The sequence below is a fragment of the Tinamus guttatus genome, unplaced genomic scaffold, assembly GCF_059628265.1.
Source record: "Tinamus guttatus ecotype Peru unplaced genomic scaffold, ASM5962826v1 Tinamus_guttatus_pri_ptg000530l, whole genome shotgun sequence".
Classification (NCBI taxonomy): domain Eukaryota; kingdom Metazoa; phylum Chordata; class Aves; order Tinamiformes; family Tinamidae; genus Tinamus; species Tinamus guttatus.
The window spans coordinates 4,065,081-4,091,535 of NW_028289064.1; the positions used below are offsets into that span (position 1 = coordinate 4,065,081).

At 39.5% G+C, this 26,455-nt stretch overlaps 1 protein-coding gene across 1 annotated transcript; it reads right to left on the minus strand.

Annotated features, from left to right (window-relative positions):
- Positions 1-604: 604 nt before the first annotated feature.
- ACBD5 (acyl-CoA binding domain containing 5) lies at positions 605-26,455 on the minus strand. The gene is made up of 12 exons (XM_088534017.1): positions 26,342-26,455; positions 25,302-25,422; positions 23,792-23,864; positions 20,054-20,165; positions 9,917-10,054; positions 9,040-9,240; positions 8,230-8,336; positions 6,104-6,380; positions 4,890-5,095; positions 3,197-3,244; positions 2,850-2,959; positions 605-1,475 (listed from the first exon to the last, which is right to left on the minus strand). Exons 1-12 carry the CDS (start codon positions 26,415-26,417, stop codon positions 1,463-1,465), a joined length of 1,482 nt encoding a protein of 493 aa, XP_088390143.1. The 5' UTR covers positions 26,418-26,455; the 3' UTR covers positions 605-1,462.

The window sequence follows — 26,455 nt, forward strand, 5'->3', positions numbered from 1 at the left end:
TAAAAAATAACACAACTAAAGATTAAAATTGCTCTGATTTTCACAGAATTTAATGTTTGTCTTACATTTTTATACAGTATAACTTGTATGAAAAATGTTTTCCAAACCATAAAAAAATTTCAGGAAGGACAGAAAATTATTTTCCTTAAGAATCAATTGTAGTATTTACTCTGGCTGAAAAATGAATGCACAGCTAACATGGTGTTACTTCTAAATATTCAAACTTTAAACAGAGGCTGGGTATGATGTATTTATTTTTAGCAAATAAATGTCTTAAATTTGACAAAAATGTAATATTAAATGCACTTCCATTTTCCAGAGATTTAGATAACTTAATATATATTTAAAAATTAACTGTAAAGCATGCTTTTGAATTAAGCTAGCTTCACGAGGTTGTACATTTATCTGCATATTGGTTAATAAATAATCTGTGAAAGAAGACGAATCAGCACCAAAATTAGCTTAAAAAATTGTTTTGCAAAGAAGTAGAAGGATAAGAGAAAAACACAGGAACTGCCTTTTTTTTTAGTGAGTGGGAAAAGTCCACAAGAGATTAGGATTAGGTAAATTCTTATTTTAATTTGCCATAAACTGACATCAGAAAACTTAAATACAGTGAGCTTTCTAAAATTTTAGAGATATAATTACAGCGTTAGTTTTTAATCTCCATTGAAACCTTGTGCATTTCCTATATGTTTCACTTACTTAAAACAAGGTATTGACATCAAGAATACAATTATCAAAGTTAAATTAAGGTGCAGCCTCTTTAGAAGAATCCCTTGTACCACACACTGCTTTCCGACTGATACTTGACATTTCCCCCTTATTAACAGCTCTGACACGCAAGACAAATAGCAATTCTCTAGATTCCTTTACAATTTTATGGATAAGTGAAACATTCAGTTTTCCTTTTTGAACCATTTACAAGGAAACTTGCTCCACTGTGGTTTAGCAGCAAAAATAACCAGCTCAACCGCTCAGAGCTGTATTATATCCCCCCTCCCTTGGCTTACAGTGTATGGAATTCATAGTTCACTACTGCTCTCACCTAATAATAGGGAGCCCTGTGAAAAACAGGCAGAGATCCTGTGACTGTAAAATTATTTCTGTGTTAATTTTACATATTTTTCATTTATTCTTTTACAAAGATGACGTTTTTCCATTACCTGGCATCAGTGAGATCAGAAATTACGGAAGGTCCACCCGTAAGTACCTTCCAAAATAATTATTGTTCGTGGTGTTTTAAGGATGGAATTAAGTTTATTTCATTCATAACCTAGGAGCAGTGAATCATTCAAGTATCAGTAATGTTAGTTCTTAAATGTTTTGCTCAAAGGTAATACAAAATATTACTATAGCAGAAGGAACGGCATCCCAGATCCTGAGGTTCTATGAGAAGTCAGAATTCCTTCACTTTCCAGGGCTTCTAGTCCTAGTAGCCTTTAAGCGAAGTCATAAATTCTCAGTTCAGTTTTCTAGAAGAAGAACCAAATAATTTCATTAAATATACCTTCACACATGAGATGACCATTCATTTGGCTAAACATATGAATTCAATCGGCTTTAAACTTAATCAAGTTTAAATGGGAATAATTTCTAATCGATCAAGTAAAACAGTGCTTTAAGACACGCTAAAATTTAGGCAGTCACACGTGTAACTGCCTAAAAGCCTTAACAGGGATGTGTCTGGTTCTGCCAGACAAGGCAGGTCATGTCAGTACTGCCACATACAGCTCTGAGACAGGGAATTATAGCAGACTTGAAGCCTGGCCAGTGTTGTTCACTGTAGGAGAGAAAACCATTAACATGAACTTCCAAGTATTAAAAAGTTACAACAATTTAAGCTAATTCTAGGAAGAAAGACCTACACAAGCAGATGCGAAGGGAAAAAAAAAAAAGAAAAAATTTAAGAGCAAAAGGTAGCAAGCACATATTAGGCTAGCATCAGGTGTGAGGTTTAAGTAAATATCTAACAGAGTATTTGTTTGATATTGCAATGCTTGGAGAGAGGTTGGGAAATAGGTAAGATAAGAGTAGAACTGTCCTTCAGATGAAGGAAGCCGAAGTAGACACTACAAAAATACCGTAGCAACTTGGTAGGAAATGTTAAGAATGAAATAAGTAAAATATGGGACTCCATCAAGGATGAATAGGGAGAAATTTTTCCAGGGCACAAGGAAACTAGTGAGTCTAGCAAGCAGTAAAAATGGCTCAGGAGGCTACTGGGAGTGAGAGAGTCAAAGAATGCCAGCGAGACACTTTCAAGCTATCCAGCCTCGAGTGCTTTAATCTGCTCATTGAAATGATTTATTGTGCATCACACTTCATGGATTTAACCTCAGCAGCCTTTACTGAGCCTGCCACATACAGTCAAATTAAGAAATACTTTTTTACGTTGAGGAATTTTCAAGAATAGAAAAAGTATCCACGTCTCATCCTGTACTTACAAACTATCAGAAAGCACACTCCTTTTTGTTGAGTATTTGCTTAGTATTTTTTGACTGAAACACACACATTCCTATCATGGTCATACCAAGGGCTGTGTTACATAATTTGTTTATTAGCCTGGTATCTTCAGAGTTATTAGCCATGATGCATAAAATGGAACATTATACAAGACGCGTCTCGAAATAAAGACCTCGAGGAAATCAGATATATCAAAGAAAGACCATGATTATTAAGCTCCCCATTTTGATACTGACCTGAATTTCAGATATATGTGAAAGCCATCTTGAGTGTATACCCTTGCATTTGGTTATGCCCTGTCTCTCTAAACAACAGAGAATATTTCATATTTGTTTCAACAGATGAAAAACAAAATACAAGCCCTACTGAGGGCAAGTCTTTACCTTCTCTTTCTTTGGAGATATACGTGCACTAGCCACTGGGCAATAAATGGCCATACAACAGCAAAAGCTAAAACACCAGGAGAAATTTCAAAGGGCCACCATGATGGTTTCTAAGGAAAAACAGAAGAAATTCTAGTAAGCAGTCTGTACATTCATACTGAGTATTACACATCATTCATGAACTCTTCAAATGCTAAAAGCATCAAAGTAGAAAATATTAGTAAGCAGAATACAAACAAAAATGGAAATTACAAGATTCATACGTCTAATAATTTCTTCAGATACATTTTATATCTTCACATCTGTTCACACTACTTTTTAACAAAAAATTAAACCCAATATTTTACCTTGCGAGAGGCGGGCTGGTAGTGTGATGGTAGTGTTGGAGATCTTGCCTATAAGGAAAAACATGGCTGTTTGTTAAGTATCAAAAAAGGAAACTACAATTCAAATATTTTTTGATTCTCAAAATGAGAAAATCAAGTACTTCAGCTTGCAAAAGGCTGTGCAGTCTGAGACAGCGGGAGACACAGCCCTTCCTGCCCGTAATCCCTGCCAGATCAAGAAAAGCTTTTCCCTAACTTGGCTAAAGACTCTCCCCATGTAACCCACCTTATACCACCTAGTTTCCAGCTTGCCTCTCATGTTTCCATTACCCTTCATAACATCCTTATCACAATTTTACATGTTAAAACAAACAAACAACAACAAAAAAGAAAAGACTAGGTGTCACTTTCTGGACCTCTACACTTTTTCAAGGCTTCCCTGCCCTGGTTGTCATCTCAGCTTCCTCCAGATCCCACCAGCTGCAAGGCAGAGTACAAATACCAACAGCCATACGTGCCTGTATATTTTTTAGAGTATATGGTCTAAATGGAGGTAAAATAGCAGTGTTTTAGTGTGTCTTCAGCTACCGCTATAGGCATGTCTAACAGCATGAAGGAAAGAGACCACATCCTACATCTTCCAGGCAGCTCCAGAGAACCAGAAGCAGGAGAAACTTTTCACAACTGCTCCCAGACACATTGTGGTAGTTTCACAGAAGCAAAGCCATCCATTTTCTAGGTCTTTCTTAATCAATGTAAGTTTAAGCTAGAGGCTTCCTGACCGTACTTCTCCTCAATGCAATATGAACTGCTGGGAAGAGATCTTTTAATAATTCATATATAATTTGGACAAAAAATCCCCAAATCTTTAATTCTTGAATAGCTATGATGAAGCAAAATCACAGCTTTAATAAATCCCTTTCTTTGTCTGCCTTAGATCTGCAGCATGAGCAGCCCATAGGGTACTGCTTGTGCAGCTTTACAATCCTCAAGGAGATCAAAATCCATCTCTACAGCAAGGCAACCAAAAATATTTTTAGAACCATTTGCTGGTTCAACTATATTCGCATTTTATTCTCTCAACCATATCAGTAAGTGTATCAGTATTTTCACCGAAATAGAAAGAAACTGTTTCAACAAAAATCAACACTTGCTTAAACTTCTTTTGTCTATTCAGTAAACATGAAGTGAGATTCCAAGAAAACTGGATTACTTTGGGGGAGAAAGAGTGTTATGAAGAATCAGGCAGATTATGGATTGAGGAATTTTGCCTACAAACATTTACTAATCTGGGAAGTCAAGATAATTTCTTAATGCCTTTGAAAATGCTTTGAGGTTTCCTGCTGAACAGATATTATATGGAACTAGATATTACTAACACCAACTATGGACTCTCTGTATGGTGGCTGTATAACATGCACATGCTAGTAAAAGCTTGCATTTTGACCTGCAAATTAACCATATTGCTTTGCTGATTTTTGTTGCCAAACTAACCTGTCGTATTTGTGAGCACCAGAGTCCTGAATTGTGTTGCTGTGAGTAGGTACTATTAGCTATGTGTAAAATTTTACATTCAAATAAATTACAAAAACATAACTGAAATTTCGCTACACACTAAGAAAATAGGAAATTTTTAGTTGAAAATTCATTAAGTCATGCGAGGAAGCGAAGCACCAGCGAGCAGGGCTTAGCAGAGGTCGCGGCGCCGCGGGGCCCTCACCTGCGAGGCGGCGGCCGCCTCGAGCGCGTGCAGGCGCTGCAGGACGCCCTGCATGTCCTCCTGCAGGCGCAGCAGCAGCAGCGCCAGCTGCTCGCTGAGGCCGCCCCGCGGGCCCCGCTCCGAGCCCCAGCGCTCGCCGTCCCCTCCGCTGCCCGTCTGGCCGCCCTGCGCGCCGTCGCCTGCGGGCTGGGGCCGGTGCCCTGCGTTCGGGGGGAAATACATGAGTGAGACACACAACAAGTCACCGGCGCTGTTGGAAATGTCTGGTTTGATCACTTTGATCATCTTCTCCCTCCCCAACCGAGTTCGGGACTTCTAACCACAGGCTGTTATTGGCAGTTCAAAAGCACCAGGAGGCTATTACATCATCTGAGCTACAGCATCAGCATAACTGTATCCTTCAAGGTCCCAGAATTGCATAATATTCAGCAAAAAGTATTACTTCAGACCCCATCAAGCTCAGCAGTAACTTGTATCCTCAAAAGGAAGAGAGCTGTCTTATTATCCAGGCTAGCAATGTTTTTAGTTCATTTTAGATTCTCCGGATGAAATACAAAGGACACAGGAACAGACTGACAAGAAGATTCCTGTTTGAAATATTCTCCTTTAAACTTGATATAACTGACCTGTTTCTGCTTGCAAGCAGCAAACATTAGTAAAACATAAGAGAGAGAGAAGAAGAAAAGGATAAAATAAAGTGTAGTGCCGTAAGTTTTTGACATAAGACTTATTTTTGGATATTTTAATTTCTCCATCTGATAATATAAAGGTGCCACATAAAAATGTGTGCTATTTATAAATAAAGTACTTTCTGGCTTTTTAGTATAGCAAAAGTAAACTTCATCGTTAACTTTCTAGAAAAAGCAGTATGGAATATGGTGCTGCTCCTAAACTGAAGTATTTAAATGTGCTGAAAATATATCAAAGAGGTTCAATATATACAGAACATCTGGACTGTAAGCGATTGCTTCATCTTAGGCTTTTAAGATCGTATTAGTTAGTAGAATAATCACTCAAAAGCATGGCTAGCACTGAAATTACATAGAAAACTATGTCGGCAATACACCTCCAAAGTGTTCCATGGTTTCAAGTAAGGCACCATTGAAGTATAAGGTAGGCCTAAAGATGATGCTTATTCAAATTCTCCCTAGCATGAAATCCTTTTCAGATTATTATTTTGAAAAAAATAAATACTGCACGTGCAATACCTCTCCCTCTTCTGACACCATAGAAATCCACTTTTTCTCCACCTTTCTTCTCCTTGTGAGGGCCCCCATTACTGGCTTTGCCATCTTCTCCTCCATGCTTGACTTCGCCTTTTTCTTGGACTGTTTCCTCTACATTGTTTCTAAGTTGGAGACACCCATGTGTCATGTCAGCACGTCCTGGAAAACCTGTATTTTCTACCAGAAGACTGTGATCTACATCCAAAAAATGGGATGAAGGCTTTAAGGATCCTTTGGCTGATGTGATGATCTCCAAGGGCTACAAATTAAATTAATGCGTTATTAAATTCAGTAAAATATGACAGATAATCAATAATAAAAAGAAGCATCCCCTCCTCTTTCACTTTAAGAAAATATTTTGCCCAGCATCAAGACTTCTCTGTTCAAAGGAACAATATTTTCCCCATAGATTGGGATTGTTATTATCTAAAGGTCCTTTTCAGATTTGAAAGGTTATCAACTCATTTGAGGCAAGTATTCTCAGGAGAGTGGTAACACTTAAAGCCGCACAGGAATTTCCAAGATACAGTCATGTGCAATGATCACGGAAACGGAACTTTGAAAAGAGCTGAGAATGTTTCCTTATGAAACTGTCGTGGCCTCCCAGGCAGTGAATAGGTTTTCTAGCTCAAAGTGGGAGCCACAGTCTGCAAGCTGATGAAATGCGCTCAAAACTAGCTGGCTGTACCTGTTCCTCTCAAATAAATGAATAAATAAACAAAGGTCCTAATCGTCTCCTATCTCTCAAAGCCTGTGACATGTAGGAAGATATTAAAAGCAGATGGTATGCATATATTAATAAGGTCACACACATGCCAGAACAGGATTGCCCTAAGGTGCTACCAGCACCACTCTGTTCAGGGCAAGGACAGCTACGTGAAGGAAAAACAGTCCAAGGAAGGAGTGAGGAAGTGGAAACTGCTGGCCAAATCCTGCTTGTCAAATAGCAGTTCTTAAACCCCAATGATCAGATTTAAGAAACTGAATTTGCTAAATCTTTTGCAATAAAAATATTGCTTATTTTTTCACAGAACTTTTTCTAGCTTGAATTAGATAATACGTACTTCTATTTTTGTTTTTATTTACATCTACCTGAACATTTGTAATTCTGTTCAAGCCTAGATCTTTTCTCACACAGGTTGGGAAATCTGACAAATTATCCACCCACCTCTGTTAAAGACTCTCAAACAATCTCAAATGATACAGAAAACAATTGGGAAATCACCTACATAACACATCTTGCAGCGCTTCTTCCAAATCACCTTTCCCAACGTGTTTCACTATTGGGTATAATTCTGTTGGACTAAAAGGAATTCTCGAGGTCCTCAGGAAACAGCTGAACAAGAGAATGCTACAATATCACAGTACTCAGTGGGCTTTCTGAGCCCATCTCTCATTCACACATTCTTCCTCAAAATCAGGAAAAAATTGGGTGTTTGAGCACAAAGTCGATGCTTAAGCTGTACCTCCTTCAGAGACCTGAGCAAGTAGGCCAATTAAGAACACAATAAAATGAGTAAGAGCACAAATTCAGCCAAAATTAAGCCAGCAGAGTTGGTTCCCACCCCTCATATAAAAGTCAGAGGTGTCTTGGAGCTGAAGAAAGTAGAAGAGCCCCTGGAAATTATCACTTCTCCCACTTGTTTAGACCTAGAGCTGCTTTCCAGCCAGCTACTTCGGCTCACTCCCTGTTCACTCGGAGACACAAATGCAGAATTCATGAGGCTGGAAGAAGCAAATGCAAGAAGCACAGTTGCAAAGATACTCCCCTGCTTATTAGGGCTAGCTGGATCTGGTCCCTACATATGTTGCAAGGCCTTAAAGCCATCTGTGGACATAGCTCTTGGTTTCACTGTGCTGTTATCTTTGGCACATTTCATCCTCTCGTGAATGATCTGAGGGCAAAAATTTCAAGGCTTTTAGATCAGTGGCAACCAAATTGTAAAAAACTAACAACAAAAAGAACAGAAATGGCTACTTGAAGAGAAGAAAGCTATCCATGAGTTACTTCATTTACAACTGCATGCAAACGTTCAGCTAACGGATGGGAACATCTTTAAAAGCAATCTATCAATTGCAAAATGTTTCTAGAAACACTGTACTCTTACCTCTTCTAGTCCAAGTTGCTCCATAGAGTCACAGTAAACTTCACTGTCTGAATCACTAGTTAAGTGCGGGGTTCCTGAGATCTCCTCGGCATTCTCTTCACTTGCACCTGCACAGAAGGGAAGTACGTATGCACACAGGCTGTCTAAATAAGCCAGTTCTGGCAAAGAGCAAAGCAATGAGTTAAAATATCTAAATGAGCTTCAACTCCTGCCCATTTCATCTACTATTATCATTCTAAAGGTACACTAAAAAGATTATATTAATACAAGAATTATGATAAACTTACTGCTGGGAAAACTAAAACTCATGTTGATGTTTGTTTTACAGGATGAAAATTTTAATTCTATCTTGCTCATTCTGCTCTCCTTCCTAATCTATGTATAGAGCAGTTTTGCCTTAAGTTATCAATAGATTCTAAAACGATGTATTTAGACATCACTTTCACCAACTATGCTTTTATAATATGTTTAAATTTTGGGGAACAACATTAGTTATTTTCATTTCATTACACAGTAGCTCTCGAATCAAATAGTATTTGCACATATGACATAATGATCTTAAAATACAGGAATTGTGTGTTTGGCCTCCCTCTTGAATCTAACTTTTCAGTAAAAACAATCAAACAAAAACCACAAAACAAATAGGCAATCTTATTTTATATTGCTATTACATTTGATTAATATTTTAGAAATTCTCTGGGATCCTATAAATAGAAGGCATGACTGCTTGTTTCTGAATGATTTCAACAGGAACAACATTTTCCAAAACAAAAGTATGAAAATTACAACATAGTCTTGCAAGGACAATACCTTGGTGAGCAGTGTTACTAGTTAGCTCTAGGCTTTGCTCTGTTTTCTTTATTTCTTCTTCCACATTCAAGCCATTCAGGGCAGATTTGGTCTGGATGCCATTCTGCATATCTGGGATAAAGTTGTCCTTATAAGAGCCATTAGTGACAACACTTTCCAAATCCTTAGCAGCTGCTGAGTCTTGCTTCACATTCTTATATTCTGTGAAAGAACAATAAAATGCTGCAAATAGAAAGGTAGGTACCTAGTAACTTAAAACATATTTCTTCACATACCTAACCTTCTGATGGACTATAATTTCAAAGTATCTGCGGAACAAAATATAAAAAATCAGGTAGATTAACATTCATAGGAATAGTTCTGTTCTTATAGAAAGTGTAAATATATTTATTTTGCAAAAGGCATGAATTCTGAAAGCATAACTTCATTTGTTTTCTATTTGAGACTGGTATTTTCTCAAAACTGTTTAAGAAACCCCAAAGCACATCTCACCAAAAGTTCTGTCTTGTGTTCTCTGAAGAAAATAAATGTGATTTTTAATTCTCCTGTTTCATGCCATGCATCCACTCACAACTCCTACAAACAACACTGGTAACAAAGCCCAAAATAATACAGAGTATGCTGTAGATGTTGAGCTAATATACTAATGAGACTTCTTACTCGAATCAAAAATTTTCTGTATAGGATAGCTCAAAAATTTGTCCCAGTCTTTTAACCTTTTAATAAGATAAAGCCATTTTTCACAAAAGTATCTATGTGAATTTACACAGAATTCTCCTAAAGAAATACAGCATTCGTGATTTTTTGGGATTTTCTGCCACTTAGATAGGCAAGAATAAGTTTGAAAGAAACTTTGTTCCACGTCTAGCAAACATACCCTTTCCATTTAGGTGTATTTGCTTTTCTTCATCTTCACGAAGCCCTTCTTCTTCTGATTCGGCTCCACTGTCACTACTTTCAGCTTTCCCATTCACAGCCTTCATATTTGGAGTGGAAGTCATGACATTACTGAGGTCTAAGCAAACATTCAAAAGGAATAAAAACATATTTATATATTAAACTAAAACAAGTACAATCCCCCCACCTCCAAAGTATTAGTCAGTAGTTCTACAAAAGTACTTCCATATCAGAATATATACCAAATAAATAATGCCGGTTCTAAATCTGTATATTCTTCCTTAATTATTTTAAGGTTTCTCCTTTGTGGCTCACTATAATATTTGTAACTATTGGCAGTGTTTCTGCCAATCCTCATAACAATCCTCACTGTTTCTGAGGAAGCCAGCTGAAAGGGACAGCAGGTTGCTTTCACTAGAAACTCCCAGATTGAGACCATTACCTATATTCATAGTGAAGTTACATTAATATTTTTACCTAGGTTTGATGTGGCCATTTTCTTTTAATCCTAGGATTCAACACTTACATAGAATGTTCCCTTTTGGGCTGAAATGCTTCAAAACTGCTCTCAACTCAAAGGTGAATTTTGAAACATTAAATTCAATTATGTGAGTAATAGAAGTCTGCAAAGGAGAAACATAATATCCTAACAAATTTCTCCTGAAGCAATTTAAGCAGACACAAAATGTGGTAATAAGATTTATGCTTATACAGATCTTGATCTGTAAAAGTATATATGAAAATAAAAGCATATGCACAGATTTCAGTGAGAAGATGAAACATATACACTAAGACTTTGTTTGCATGTCTAATTACATATTTACATAGCAAGTCTCTTTGAAATAAACATATAAGATATAAAGCAACTGCTAAATCCGTGTTTTCAATTTCTGTGATCACTTTGAGGTTCATATATTGCAATTAATAATTATTTACTATACAAAGAATTGAAAACTACAGTTTCTTTTAAAACTACCCCAAATTTAAGGGACAATTCTATCACCACATAAAGAAAAAGCAAACATTTATATCCATAGTGGTGATTATTTAAACCTTGCACGTAAGCACAGAGGACGAAAGCACAAAAGGACACAGTTACAAGGGGATACTTGCCCATTTTGGCTGCTGACTGCAAGGCCGACCTCTATCCATTTTAATTGCCATCACAGCATCCATTTACATAATTTTTGCATTATCTTGTCGGAACCTCCAAAAATTAATTTTTATGTTTAGGCTTCGCAGCAAAATATATCCAATCATGCCGGAGCTGCTAAACCAGCCTTGCTACTTTCTTTTACTATGTGGTAATTTACTGTTAAGCGTTTTCTACTTTAAATCTTGCTGTGAAGAGGCAAACTGTCTTCCCACATTCTCCTTGTTTCCAGGCTTATCCAAACTGCTTTAAAACAAACAGGCAAAAAAACCCACCCACACAAGATTGCTTTCTCCACAGACCTAATTAATATGTATCTGTACATGTATCTGGATCATTTAGTTTTACTGTGAGATTGGGTTTCTGTGGGCATCCTGCATCACTGCCTAACATTGATTTAATTTAACTTTTACCTCAAAACTATGGTCTACTTTGAAGACTACAGGACCCTAAGTGATTATATAGTCATTTTCTCCTTACTGAAGAACACTTCTGACTTGCAAGGCATTTTTTTTGCACAAAAGAAAAACCCTAACATATTTCCAGCAAAATTCTCATAAGCACGCTTCTTTTTACTGTGAAAAGCAATTCTGAAGTTTTTTTTTTTTCTTCCCCCAAGAAGCAGTGTGAGAAGGATAACACAACAGTTCAGATCTCACTGCATAAACACCAGGCGGTCCCAGCTCTCTTGACACAGCAGGGCAGGCATCACTTTCCCTCAGAAAATGGGGGAACAACCTGACAGACCTGATTGTGTGGGAGTAAACAGGAAAGACGAGACCAGAAGACCTCCTTACTCTGCCCGAGGTACTATAAAAAGCCTTACACTGTTAACTTTTCATTTTTGAAGTGAAGGTCTGTGAACGTTCAAACAGGCTCTCCCTTAATTTCACAGATAGGGATTTCTAACTCCCCGTGAATTTCAGCACGCATTTTGCTACCCAGTTGGGAGCTCGGAGCTGCACCTCCTCTGTGCATCTGCCTCAGCTAAGCACAAGGGTCACTTTATAAAAAAAGCCCTAGTAGGCTCCCTCTGTTCATAGTCCATCTTCTCATTTTCACATCCCTCAAACACCTTTTACTTTTTGATCTTCTCAGCAGGCACATAAATCTTGCACAACGCTGCCGAGCCCCGCTGAGAGCCGCTTCACTCAGAGCAGCGCATTCACAGGCGCCACACGGCCCTTCCCCCTCCGCAAACACCAGTCTACAACAGCAGGCGAAAATACTGCAGAGATCTCTTTACCGTCCTATGTTCAAGTGGTCTCAAGCTCTGTGAACATTTGTTTCAAGTCCCAGGGAGACCCATACACTGCACAAAGCTGTTTTAATCATCAGGTAATGACAAGTCTTGCCATCAGAGCCTCAAGCTGATTTCATGCTTGTAACTGATGCAGGGAGGCTCCCTGCCTCAGTTTCAGGTTTGTGTAACCATGTTCTTCCTTACGAAACTTTCCACCTCCTTTTTCCAGTGGAGGTATCCCAGTAACACATTACTGCAACGAGTGATCACTTCTCATGGGGAGGAGCACACCTTGAGATTTAGCTAAGCCTTAGCAACCTTCCTGGTATTTGTCCTTTTACACTGGATTTCTGGCCAAAAGGCTCTTTGAAGAGCCTGTGGAACAGGAACTACTACAGATTTGCCATCAGTTCTAAAGCTATGAGCACTATCACCACATGTGCCTCAGTAAATTAGAGCACAGATGCATCTGTCCTCAGCTAGAGTTGTGCCGCCTGAAATAGGCTACATCCTGCTGCATCCTTAGGCATGAGGATTACCCCTTCCCATCTGGGTTTGCTTAAACAACAGATTTTTCAATAAATAACAGATATTTGTTTCGACAAGACCTCGCAGAGGAGCACTCATGTGAGCAGCTCGGAGGGCAGACTGCCCGAAATGATGCCTTCCAAAGGTTCGTGTGTTTGTCCGAAGAGGACAGAGGGGGCACATGCAATCAGCTGGGATCAATAAACTCTTCAGCTAGAATAGCAAGAGTTTCTATACCCTCATTTCCTTCCATTCTTTTTAGCAGAGCACACTAAAAAGAAAAATTTTAGGAGTCCAGCCTACGCTATAACATCTGTTCTGCATTTGTGATGGGCTGTCATCACAAATAAAACAAGTAGAGATGGAGAAATAAAAATATTTATAGTTACCATTGCTTTCTTGCTTTTAATTTCAAACGCATTAAGTATGAGTTTGTAGAAAAATGCATCCCCCAAATACACAAATCTTAGCAGTCAGATTTTCCTCTAGCTACTGGTTTACTTTTTTTGCTGTTTAATCTTCCTAAACTTCACTGTAACACAGGAAAAAAACTTATCTCCTTTATTCTTTTTTTTTTTGTTTTAATATACCTTCCAAATAGGAGTTTGAGTTTTGTCCTCAATTTTTCTCTATTTTAACACAGTAACATGGGGATAAGAACAAACAAAACAGTTGCTCCTTAAATATGTATACTAACTTGCAAGAATCATGTTTAGGATTCCAGAGTTTTCCTCCTGGACCTTCATGCTTTTGCTCTGACCAATATCCACAGACATCTCCTCGCATTCATACTTATCACTGGCATCTGCTCCCTCAAATTTTCACAGTACCTTCCACGTACCGAAAGTTACCAGACTCTTGGGTTGGCCTGGATGCGTCTCGCTCCTCCCATCATCCCTGAGATGCCGGGGCAGAGCAGGAGCTGCCCAGTCCATGTCCCCGGCAGTGGCAGGTGGTTCCACATTAGCCACCGGTGGCCCACAACACAGAGTCACCAACTCCGTGCAAATCAGTTACTCAGTGTATGCACAGGAAAGCAATGGAGCCAGGTTTTGTCAGCTTATTGCCAACACCTTAGTCATCTCTGCAACGCTCAGGTCAGTACCACATGTTTATGGATGTCTCCACGTCTCCGTGCCCCTGGGAGAACATGCAGGGCTTGCTAAGGTCTCCCCTGGGCACAAGAGACATGACCAACCCTTGGAGCTTTTATTCTGCAAAGGAGTATTACACTCTACCTATGTTTTGCAACAGAAAACACAACGAAAGACAAACTTAGTGAAATCAAAACTACATTAAAAAAACAACCAACTGACCAAACATCCAACCAAAAAACAAAACAAAACGAAAAACAGAATTATGCTTTAAAGCAAAAAAAACCATACTGCTGGGTCGTTTATAGTCCAGAAATTCTAGTCTGTAATGACAATATAGCCAGAATCAAAAGTGATCCCTGCCCCTCTGCCAAAAAAAAAAAAAAAAAAAAAAAAAAACCCACAAAGTAAACCTGCCACTCCAGGAAATAACAGATGATGTATTTTCCCCCAACTACTTCAGGACCACCCTTCAGTGCCATTTACAAACACGGTCTCACAGATAACTCAGGCAATTGCTTTTCATCTATCTTTGAAGCTAAGATTAGAGTCATGATTTTTGCTAGCACAATGTTTTATATAAAACACAAGCCCATGCTAGCTGGCCACTTTTCTGAAAGAAACCAAGATACAACTACCTATGCCCGCTCTTCCCCAGCCTTCCATACCTCCGCTCACATTTCCATCTTTAGAGAACACAGCTGTGAGGAAGCTGGAGCCCAGCTCTCTCATCACGAGATACAAGTCAGACTTCTAGAATATGAAAGACCTACATTTTACAGCAAGTGGGTATGTCCACTAAATTATTATGTTACCAGGACCCAAAGAGCTTTTGACAACCCCTCTTGCCCTTTGCAGGCTGAACTGTCATTTGGCTAAAGAAAGAATCCAGGTCCAGGGACCGCTTTGGAACAAAAGCTGTTTCTGTTGACTCAAAAGAGCACAGAACAGAAGACAGGCTTTTCTTTTCAAACAAAGAAGCTTCTCTCAGTTCTCCCTCTCTCTCTTTGAAGGAGTCAATCTTTACTCTGCTGCTCTCCCTGTGCTGATGGCCCCTCTACCGTTGCTGTAGGAAAGCGAATGGAGGCTGTTCATTACTTCAGGCTTGATCTACGCAGACGCTCTGCCCTAATTTCTACCATTGGTGGGTAGCACCAGCACAAACCCGGGAGTGCAAAGGCGAATCCCAGGCAAAGCAGGCCGAGATTTGGACTGGAGAGCCTGAGGTAAGTACAGGCTGCAGCAGTGCAAGCCATGGCTTGTTGTGGCACCAATCCACATCTCTGCGAGACTTGCCACCAATTCTGGTACTTGCTGGCCCAGCCCTTAATCCCCTAATGGTCCTGTCCCACGGAGAAGCTACCTGGAACATTTCAGGTGCTTCCACAACCGAACTGACAAACTCATGATGAAGTCACCATGATACATGTAAAATAAAAGTCACATCAGCCTCCCTAAATATAATCAGTTGCTTTGATTACAGCTGTTTCGACAAAAATAAAGGAGAAAACAATTAGAAGATAATAAAAATAAAAATAAATAATAATAAAAAAACTTCCCCCATCCACCCAGCAGCTTCACCCCCCGCACCCTTGCCCTGCCTCAGTCTCAATGCATCTCTTTGCTATGGTGCAGCTACCCATACAACACATGCTACTACAGCACAGCAGCTCCAAGGACACGAGGATTGCAATATTTTGTCTCTTCTTACAGAGCTTTAAAGATTCAAGGCCACCAAGTTTCTTAAAAGTCCTGGTGAGGAGAATGGGAAGGAAAGAAATCAGTTTAGCAAGTATCTCTGGGCGTGAGCGAGTACCCCACTTGTTTGGCAAACACATGAAAAGTTGAGTCTATGAAGCAAATGTAGAGGGTGTTTCACAAAAATAAAATAAAATAAAATAAGTAAAAACAAATGCGCACATAAGCAGAAAGAGCATACCACCACATGCTTCATCACTAAGAAAAGCTGTTGAAAATAATGTGAGAAGCTCTTTAAGAGAATACAACTATTTGAAAAGAGAAACAACCTTTGGCTGTACAGTTTGAAAGTAAACAGTGTTTAAGAACAAGTGTTAAGAGGAAAAAAAAAAAAATTTTTGTTCTTAAGTGCAATCCTCTCCTTGAAGCTTGCCTGCATCCTCCACTAATGCCTGCCTTTGAAACGCAAATGCTTGCATGTATTAGCCTGTCCTAAAAGAGTGCAAACTTCAGTGCCTACAATCCTGGAGTTTTTAAAATGTGGCCCCCATGTTCAATATAGGAAGACACTGAGGAAACAGATTAACAGCCTTCGACTGCATCCTTACAGCCCCTCTGCCCTGTAAAGGAGGGAAGAGGACATCCTCATGTGAGGCCTTTGCTGCCTGCGAGCCCCGCTGACGTGAAGCGGCTCCAGCAGCAGCGCCCCGCGCAGCCAGGCAGCTCCCGCAGCGCTGCCCTGCGGGGCTCCCGGGGCTGCCAGGCACCGCTGCCGCCCCAGCCCGGGCACGAGCCACCGCGCCCCAGCGGGACTGACGCTGCCGCCGCTGCAACACAGCCGGGAACAAAACTGCGCACAGGACAAAACTGTGCGCAGGACAACGAACGTTAAGATATTATCGTAAGGCTGGAACCTTCCTGGCTGGGAACCAGAGATTGGGAACAGCTCTAAGGGAGCTGACACAATCACCGCAGGGCCAAACTGGTGTCACTGCTGCAGGTAACATCTGGTCTTCACGCAGGTTCACAAAGAGTACTACCCAGCATAAAGGCACAGGGTCATCTTTATTTAGTAGTGTTTTAATGCAGATTAAAGGTGTTGTCAAGAAGGGGAAAGAGTGCACAGCAAAACTGTACTGAAGAATGCATGGACAATTCCTGGATACCTCGTTTAGTCTCTGAAGTGCCTTAGTGGTAGGTTGTTAGGCAGCCCTCCTCCTCCTGGTTTATTCACAGTGTGGATAAAGACAACATGCACAAACATTCTCCCGGAAACCGCACGGGAGACGAGCTGGCTTTGGAGCTGAGGATTTTTTCACCCAGTATCAGGTCACTGACTTGTGCCAGTTCTAGCCCACCTTCAGTTTCTTCATGTGTAATAAAAAACAAGAAATGAAGTCTTCTAAAGCTTGAACAGGAAAGTTTCTAATTCACAGAGCAACTGGGTTTTGAAGCTTCTTGGTTCCTTTAGCACAGGCTTGGCCATCACATTTTTTTTTTAACATTTATTAAAAGTGCAAAAAGTTAAAAGGTTTCCATTCTAAGCAGCAATATTCCAATGAGGCACAGAGACCTGCCATCCTCTCACCCAACCTTCTTCTCTCTATTCCTCCAGCCTCTGAGAACAACAGGGTTCTGCAGCACTGCTACCCGCTCTCTTCTGCAGCCCTGAGAATACCAAGTGCCCAGTTTCTTTTCTTGATGTCTTGTATTTTAGGTACCCGAAAACAGTTTGTCAGTAATGTTTGCTCTGTAAAGAAGTACTTCACACCTGCCAAAAAGAGACTAACTGAACTTTGCTGAGAACCTGGTCTTCTCACAGACAGCTGCAGCCTGAACTCGTACACCACCAGCCAGGTCATACACTCTTGGAGTACTTTAGACTTGCTCAGTCTACCAGAGAGAACTCTCCATTTTTCTTTCATTACCAATTCAGACTAGTATTCTGCTTTGCCAGAAATAAGGCCTAGCACACCAAGTCTGGAGACTGTCACCCACAGATCACACCAGAAATCTGTCCTAGCTGCCCATCAGTGGATGTTATCCATGATTTTAATGCTGCCGTGTCAGGCTTCAGTGCGCCTCATCAAGGCGAGCCACAAGCTCTGTTGACTCAAGTACTGCAGTGGTCCGTATTTAGCATTTTCAACCAAAGTGGAAGGAACAGAAATTCCATTTTTAAAAGGCCGTGTTTTCTTTCCTGAGAGACCACATCAAATAGAGATGCCACACCAGGCACATCCGATGTACGCTAATCTTCTGGACAACCTCTTAACTAATTCAAGGATACTGTCGATGTACTTTTAAGGAAGCTGCGTATAATTCTTAATCAGATAACAGTCTTCATACAGATAAAAGTCCCATGATGGAAGAACGGAAGGTGATCTCAAAACAGCATAGGGCAGAAGACAGGAGAGTACACTACGAAAATAGGATGCTCAGGGGAAGGGGCCCAATTTTATTCCATAAAAGCAGCTACTGAGTGTTGGGGTGGGGGGAGCACAGATAGAAAAACGGATACACTAACATAACCAAGAAATAAGTATATATTGATTTTTAGAGTATTGACACCAATGTCTACACTATCTCAGAGAGAGCTGTGTTATTTTGAGCAAATTAGTTATATTCCTTCGGGTGTATCTGGAAAACTGAGCGTAACCATGCTTCCATACTTCTCTGAAGTTTTTTAAGATCACTAGTTCATTCAGCTTCACTTTTATTCAGGGAATGTGTAAGATAACTGAAGAAAGAGTTTCAAAATCTTAAATCCAACGATGAATTTTTAACATATAACCACAATGGGATTCTGTAACAAATCTACAAACGCACTGTGGCAGTTTGATGTTGCAGCTGTAAAGTGTATGCAGGACAACACATGACTAGATCTGTGATAACACTGACATAGTATAAAACTGAAATTTGCGACATTAAAGCTAAAAAAACGTTTTTATTTCCCTTCCTTACACTTAGACTCTTTTTAAAATACACCTGTTTCAGTAACAGGTTCAGGATACTTGGCTTTTCTAACTTCTGTGGTTCTCTGTTTGTCTAGGTAGTCACTTTTTTGGAAATAGCTTTCGGCACTGTGCCACAGACACCAAGGAAAAGTAAATCCTTATTACACAGATCACTGACCTGAATCTACTGGTACACTTTTATAATCTTGTCTGTCAGTCCTGCTGTCAGCAAGCTGATTAGATCTCAGACATGAAGCATACACAATTTTAGTCAAAAAAAAAAAAAAAAAAAAGCTCATGATGCTTTCAAAAAGGCCACTGAAAAACCTCAGCCGTCATCTTTTCTCACAGACAATGGGAACCTATTTCTAAATCCCTCTGAAATAGGATGGCAAAACTGAAATCAAAAGTATGTTTAAGATGGGGAAAGAAAAAGAGCCACATACAAAAGTCATCTTAACCATCTGATTGCTACTTCTTAAACCCATACTAAGCCAATTAATTTGTGCAATGGTCCAGTTTCTAAAGCCATTAAAGGTTTTAGCTCCTTGCGCTTGGGTATCTCTAGATGTCAGATCTGAACAGCTTTAAACCTTACATTATAACCTTACACACCCATTACCTGTAGCATAATAACTGTAATTATCAAAGCATTTTCACAATGGTATTGCTAAATAGAAATCAACGTGCTGATCTTTATGCAGCTGTGACACCACTAGGTTTGCCACTTGTCAGAGATTTTAAAAATATAGACATTCCCATCTTGAACCTGAGCCTTGGGCAGGTTAGGGTTGAAATTTTCACAAAATCAGCTTATTACTCTGCATGTATTAGAGAAAACATGTTTTAAAGCAGTTTTATGATTTTTGGAGTGTTTTTTTTCCCCTATTTCAGATCAGATGGCCAACCGGATTACCAGCAGCAACCTTCAGTTTGACAACAGCAGCTACATCAGAGCGTGACAAGCCAGATTGGAAACAGTTTCTCCTTTAAATAGAAGGGAAGCAGAGATCAAGGGGAGGGCTTAAGTGCCTGTCCGTCCTCCATCTTCCCCCCATTTTTTATTTACAGCAATTCAGAAAACATGTAGTTTAACATGGCTAAACTGTAATTAGACGTGTCTGGGAGTAACTTTGCTTTGCACTCCCTCTCCTCTCTTTGCCCCCCACAAAAGACAGACGAGCCTAATGAGGTGGCAAGCCTAGAATTCACAAGCATTAGCAGAAGTTACTACAGCACCTGAACGATGGAAAAGATGGACTTACATTTAATTCATTATTCCTACCTTCCAAATATTTAGAGACTTTCTCCATTCGAACTGCCGTAGGGTAAGGAATAAATAGAAAGATGCAATGTTTAGCTTTAAATCATTTATAGAAAACAAGCCCCCCCCAAATCTGGAGTTGTGATTATTAATAGTACAAAGGAAGTTATTTGTCCGAACCTGAGGTTAGGTCAGATCCTCTTTTCTTTTTATCTTCTACTATTTCATAGAACGGGCCTATTACTTGTAGTAATTCTTCAACTTTGTCCGTCATTGGCATACTCTCAAGTATCTGCACAAGTCCAAAATATGAAGCATCTCATGAAACAGCATTTCAATGATTCACTCAACCAATTTCACAAATTTCTGGTCACTGTAAGACTTAGTAATATTTCACTCAGTCTTTTAACACATTATTCTGAAGCTTTACGAAAACAACATATGCAAGCCATATTTACCCAATAAGAACCTTCACTAGCTGTAGTAACTATTTAACCTTTCTTCCCCACCTTTTTTTTTTTTTTTTTTTTTTTTTTTGAGAGAGAGAAAGGGAACAGGATTGCTCATGCAACTGCCTCCATTAAACAGATCTTTGTACCCATTATTTCATCATTTTTCAACTGAAACAATCCAAAGTTTGACAGGTTGCTGTGATCTGAAGGAATTCCTTTTTAGATGGCCCTCCCATGCATAAAGTGAAACTGAAAGGCTTTTGTCAGATTCTTCTGTCCTTACTTAACCACCTTCAATGGCATAAAAGGACCAGATCAAGAACTGCCCCTGTGAGTCCATCTAACCCCTCAGCTCCGAGTTACAGCATAACGCACATAGCAGGCAAAATGTAAAACCAAGAATAGAATCACACAAAGCAAAAAGGGTACAGCAAAATAGCGACAGTGCAAAGACATACTGAGAAGAGCAAACTAGAGACAAGTTCTGCTCTTCGAATGATTTGGAGCTCTTTTGATTAAGAAAAAAAAAAACCAATATACTCAATCATCTGGTAGGAACAACCACATTAGATCTTACATCTAAAATATATTAGACAAGAGATGCACTTTTTGAGCAATATTAAGTTCTTAAAAACTTGAATGGGACAATAATGTAAATCCTTTGAAAGCCTTGTTCCTCCTTCAACTGATGCCCCTGTGAAAGAGGCAGGGAGGGCAATAACAGTAAGAAGAGGTTCAAGTAGCAGCAAACTAACATTCCCTCCTGCCCAAGAGGAGCTCCAGGAAAAGTAACAGGAGGGGGAAAGAGCTACAAAGCACCTTGCTCAAATGAAAGCACTGAGCAGGTCCCTAAGAAGCAGGAGCAAGAGCTTGAGCATCCCAATGCACGGCAGGAGGACCAGGCGGGCTAGCAGATAAGCAAGGCAACGCTTGCAACGCAAAGACACCAAGGAGCAAGGCTTGCATCAAACTGCAGGCTACCCTGATCCATTTAGTGCGTGCCTAGAAACAACTCAGTCTGTATTTGTTAGAGGGAAACAGGGAATTCTTATGGAGCTGGTAATTAGCCAGAAATGTTTCTGCTTCTCCCAAGACATCTTTGGCAGCACTGAAACAACAAAAGTCCTATTTTAGCATTCTCTTCTATTCCAGAACACTCATATTTACACCTATATAGTACATTATAAAAATCTCATCTTAACAGAATATGTACATTAAGAGCTTTGTAACTGAAAGTACTCAGTATTTAGCAGAAAAAAAAGGCAAACACCTCCAGAAAAAAAGCCAACTTCTTATTCATACAGTCACTGTGCATAATGTGCAATTTTAAAATGTATAAATTTAAAATGTTATGATGCATCCAGAACTACTGTTTTCTTCAGATGCCAGACAACTCATATATGAAGAGGCTTGCTTTGAATTTGAAACATCATAGATGTGTCTTATGCTAACATACCAGTATTTTGTTACGCAATTCTACTATAAGACAAAATAATATAGCCAAAATGTAAATAATATTGTAAATAGTATTGTAAAATCTGTAAAATTACAGAAATGCCATTCTGTGGAGAAATTTACCTTAAACTGTCCTGAACTCAGACTCATCCTGGCCAGCTTTAAGATGTGTTTGCTCATCACCTACCAGCATATCAAAATCTCACCCAGATACACTTTCCTCAACAGCCACAATTTTCAGGACTATCATTTGAGGGGTAAATATGCCAAAACAAGACACAATACGCAAGTGCCATGAACGTGTCCTGGAAAAAAAATAATTGGAAATATGGCAGCCTTATATGTCACTAAATATAATTCTGTGGTATGAATCTACAAATGGATTTTCCAAATGGGCACCTACACAGTCCTTACACAGCAATAGGAGAACACCCATAACAACACCACAAAGATTAGTGCGATGTGTGCTGATATAACAGCCCAATGGATCCATTCGAAATGCTTTTCCACTGACATTTCAAACAGAATCAGCTGGGCTGGGAAAGCTGAAGCTGGCATTTCAAAGGTGAGGATGGAAGCAGTAGCATGCAGGGTAAAAAGATCCCCAGCTTTAAAGCTGAGTGAGGCCAGATGTCATTTGTTCTCCAGCCCCCACATGTAAGATGAGTAAAGAGGCGGAATATTTGTGCTTCATTAGGGTCAAGCAGGTTCATCACAGGAGACCTGTTCACTTCCTTTAGAACTTCACACATTTTCACACATTAGTGCCTGTGACGGAACACACTCATGCACTGAGAATAAGCTACTCTACTGAAATATCAATACATTTTTAAAAATGAGGTTATAAAATAAAGAACAATTTTTGTTCACACCCCACTCAAATTATTAGTTTGGTGCGATTTTTAACCCAATGAAAATGGACAGAATTTCGCCTCCTATGTTCTCAAGAGTCTTTTTTGTTTTTTTCCCATTTTTAAAGCAGCTAGTAACACTACTATAAATAAAGTCCACCAAAATTATGAAGGGATGGAGGCAAGGAAGAGGAAACATTGGTCAAATCCCAGCTTCTTACCTAGTAAAAAATATACAAACGGATACAACAAGAATTAAGTGTTCTAGTAAACCTGTAGGGACGTTAACATAATGATCTAAGAAAAATGTAAGTCTATTCAGACTGAAGCTGGTATTTTCACACCTTGGTGAAATTTTCACTCCTCATAATACATTACAGTTATCTTTTTTTAAATCTGGATTGACAGTAAATAACCTTTAAACTGGAAAGGCCACCTAGAAGACCTGCAGTAAAAGGACTGCAGTAGTGAAATAAGTTGGTTAATGAAAAACAAGTAACCTCAACTCTGAATGTTTGTTTTAGTTAACTCTTTAATTCATGCTTAGCTTAATGGCTAAGAATATTTATAAGTTAGATATCTATTCACAAAAAGACCAAAACCAAATTACACTGTTCTACATATCTGACTACACATTGAACATTTTCATGACGTGCAGAAGACTCAAGCTGAAGGGCTCTTTTTGAAAATTCAAAGACAATTAAGTTTACATACTTAATTATACTCATCTTTCCAGCCATGCAAGCGTTCATAAAGTATTTCTGGAGCATTTTTCTCCCTCCTTCCCCCCAGGATAAGTATCTCTTACCTGTCTCAACCTTAAAAACAGAAAAGTCTGCAGCAAATTCACTATAGCCATTTACCATGATTTCAATACCATATTTTCTTTGGCTCTGTCATTCAAGCTACATGCCAACTAGTCTCCCAAAGCTCTCATGTTTCTCTGAAAACAATCCAAATTGAACAGCTTTGGAGGGAAATAAAAGATTTTCCTCTCCCACAGACATGTCAGCATAATACTGAAATTGAACAAGTTCACATAGAGATTAAAGAACTGACTTAAAGGTTTGGAATGTGTCAGAGAAAACCTCCTCATAGTCATTAATTTATTTCTGGGACATTAATTCCAGAAGATGCCTTCCACTCATTAATAAACTTACCTTTTTCATTTCTTCAACATACGCTATCATGGCTTCTTCTTTGGACATGTCTCCCAAGGCACTCCAAGCATCCCTAGGAAAGAAAGCCACATGCGTTTTCAAAATTTGCAAAGCCTACTTGAATTATTTTCAGCTTGGCCTTAAGTAGGTCAGTTATATAATGCCGAAGTTTCTCCGATACAAATAAAATGCAAGGACGGTTTGCAAAGTCCAAACACATGATCTGTCAGAATAATCGAACAGTAGGATATCAACAAAACAGCAACAAACTAAATAGCCCGAGTACTGAACAGTTCCTCATCGATCAGCTTTGATCTAGGTAGTACTCAATAAAATATTAAAAAGACAGGGCCTTATGAAAGGTATATGTTTCCCTTTTTATTTGGGCAATTTTATTTTTTTTCTTTTAAGATGACCTATTGAAAACAAAGTCAGCCCAAATATTTCAGCTAAAACATAAAAGCAGTCATCGGAGTTTTAGAACGGCTTACCAGAAAGATGTGTGTCCATCTGAGTTTAGCACTTTCTCAAATCACACTGAATAACAAAATAACTAACGAGAGACTAAAAATCTCCCCCTCTCCATTTGTGGAAGGCTGAAATTATAAACAAATCATCTAAAATCATAGAAGAAATCTATCAGAACAAGGACTGGAAGAAGATACTTCTTTACTCAGTCTTGCATTTGATTTAACACTCTTCCTTCCTCTCGCCAGACTGTTTGTCTCACCTTTTTGGAGCAAAACTCCAAGGCTGGTGGCTCACATTTCAGCTACAAGCCACCAGGTGAGTGGAAGATTATAGCCACAGCTCCCTCAGCTTCACATATCAGGAAGAAAAGAAATCTGAAGACTTACTATACAGATCCTAAAAGACTCTGACATAAGCAGTAAGTATTATTGCTGTCCATAAGACAAATTATAATTATACATACAAAAAAAGAGTGTTGATATGGCTTTTCAAACAGAGCTCAGCAATTATGTGAAACAGAAGTTTTCCCAGCATGAGCAAAGCAATAATATTGTGAGGTCCTGCCACTGAGCAGACAGATCAGAAAGATACACAAACCAGACCTTGGCCTGAGAGGTTGAAAGCTATCATACATTTGCAGGAAGCATCTACTTTCTTCAGGGTCACATCATATACCAAAACCAGAAAACACAGAATTCTGGATAGACACTCGTCCATATCACATATTCCACAGAGCACCTATACTGCTACAGTGTGGGATAAACAGCGCAGTGATAATATGATGGGTTTGCCCAAGAAAAACCTGCTCACTTGCAGAACATGAAGGAATGCTTTCACCTGCAGCTCTGAGAAGTCATAAATTACGTAAGATGGAGAGGTGGAACACAAGAAAGAAACAAATCGAAGCTTCAGAGGAACATTCTTATTTAGAGAGAATGAACTGACTAAACTCCTCCTCCAAGTGCTGCTCTTCTAAATGTCTCCACTCAAAGCATTTAAAGAAATACCAAACAAAAAAAACACAGTTCATGAAAATTACCATTTATATCTACCAATCGGATCCCAAAATCCAGGTCTTGGAATGTTACAGGGTCCTTGGGTTGCTTGCTTATAAAAACTATAAAACTTCAGCATCATTTCATTCGTTGGCTGGAATGAACCTAGTGGAAACATTTTAGAATACAATTTAATTGGCATCAAGAAACTTAAGCAGTATGTTACAGCCTTAGGACTTCTATGAGAAAATAGCCTGCAGCTCCCTACGGCTTAATTCTCGGGAGTACAAGTAAAGTCAATGGAGAATGTCCTCCTCTATCCTGAATCATGCCCATGAAGAATATTTACCTTACAGTTTCCTTGCAAAGTTTCAGACCAAATGTAAGGGACTATTACTTTTTTTTTTTAAACTAGGAAGACTAAAATTATAAGTAACAAAATAAGTAGGAAAGGGAAAGCCTCCTCTCACTCAGCTTAAAAGGACAGATTCAGCGCTTGGTAAATAGTTATGTCGCAAGTCCTCTTACTGTTATAAGGGGCAATTTGCTGCAAGACATCAGAATTAAGGGGGAAAAAGGAAGTCAAAACACCCCACAACTTTCTGTGCTGCTTTTGTTTACTTTGGGTATTTGACAGGACTTTCACTATCACTGTTTCTCCCGTTTTTGTTTTCTCTTCTTCCTTTCTGGAAGGAATATATATAGGCACAGGAAATGTAAATGCATAGCTGGAACACCTGGCAAAGGACAGAATTCAGGTCCTAACCATAAACAGAATATTTTCAAGCTGAACTTTAGCCATTACAAGTGTGTAGTGGTTTTTAAATGAGCACCGCAAAGAAACACTTATTCTTATACCAGAAGTAAACAGCGACGTAATAAACGCCCTGTTTATTACTCTTATCAGAGAGGCACACCCTGATTTTTCATTTCACCCCTTCTTTTAGTAACTCCTCGCGCACGATCAGAGGCCCGCAGCGCCCAGGGCGGCCCGGGGGCCGGCGCGGCCCCGCAGCCGGGGAGGGCTGGGCGGCCCCTCGGCGCGGAGGGAGCCGCGGCCCCGCCGCCCTCCCGCCGCACTCACCGTTCTTGGGCAGGCTCTGGATCACCTTCACGGCCGCCTCGAAGCGGGTGGCGTGCACCGAGCCCGTCTCCGCCATGTCCTCCTGCTCCCCCGCGCCGCTCCCCTCGCCGCGCT

Bases quoted from the DNA above. Each gene is read 5' to 3' on its own strand.
- ACBD5 (XM_088534017.1), bottom strand. From the start codon at position 26,417: ATGGCGGAGACGGGCTCGGTGCACGCCACCCGCTTCGAGGCGGCCGTG. The intron at 5,096-6,103 runs GTATTGCACGTG...CCCCGAACGCAG, and splicing joins TGGTGTCAGAAGAGGGAGAG to GGCACCGGCCCCAGCCCGCA. The intron at 2,960-3,196 runs GTAAAATATTGG...GTTTTTCCTTAG, and splicing joins ACCAGCCCGCCTCTCGCAAG to AAACCATCATGGTGGCCCTT.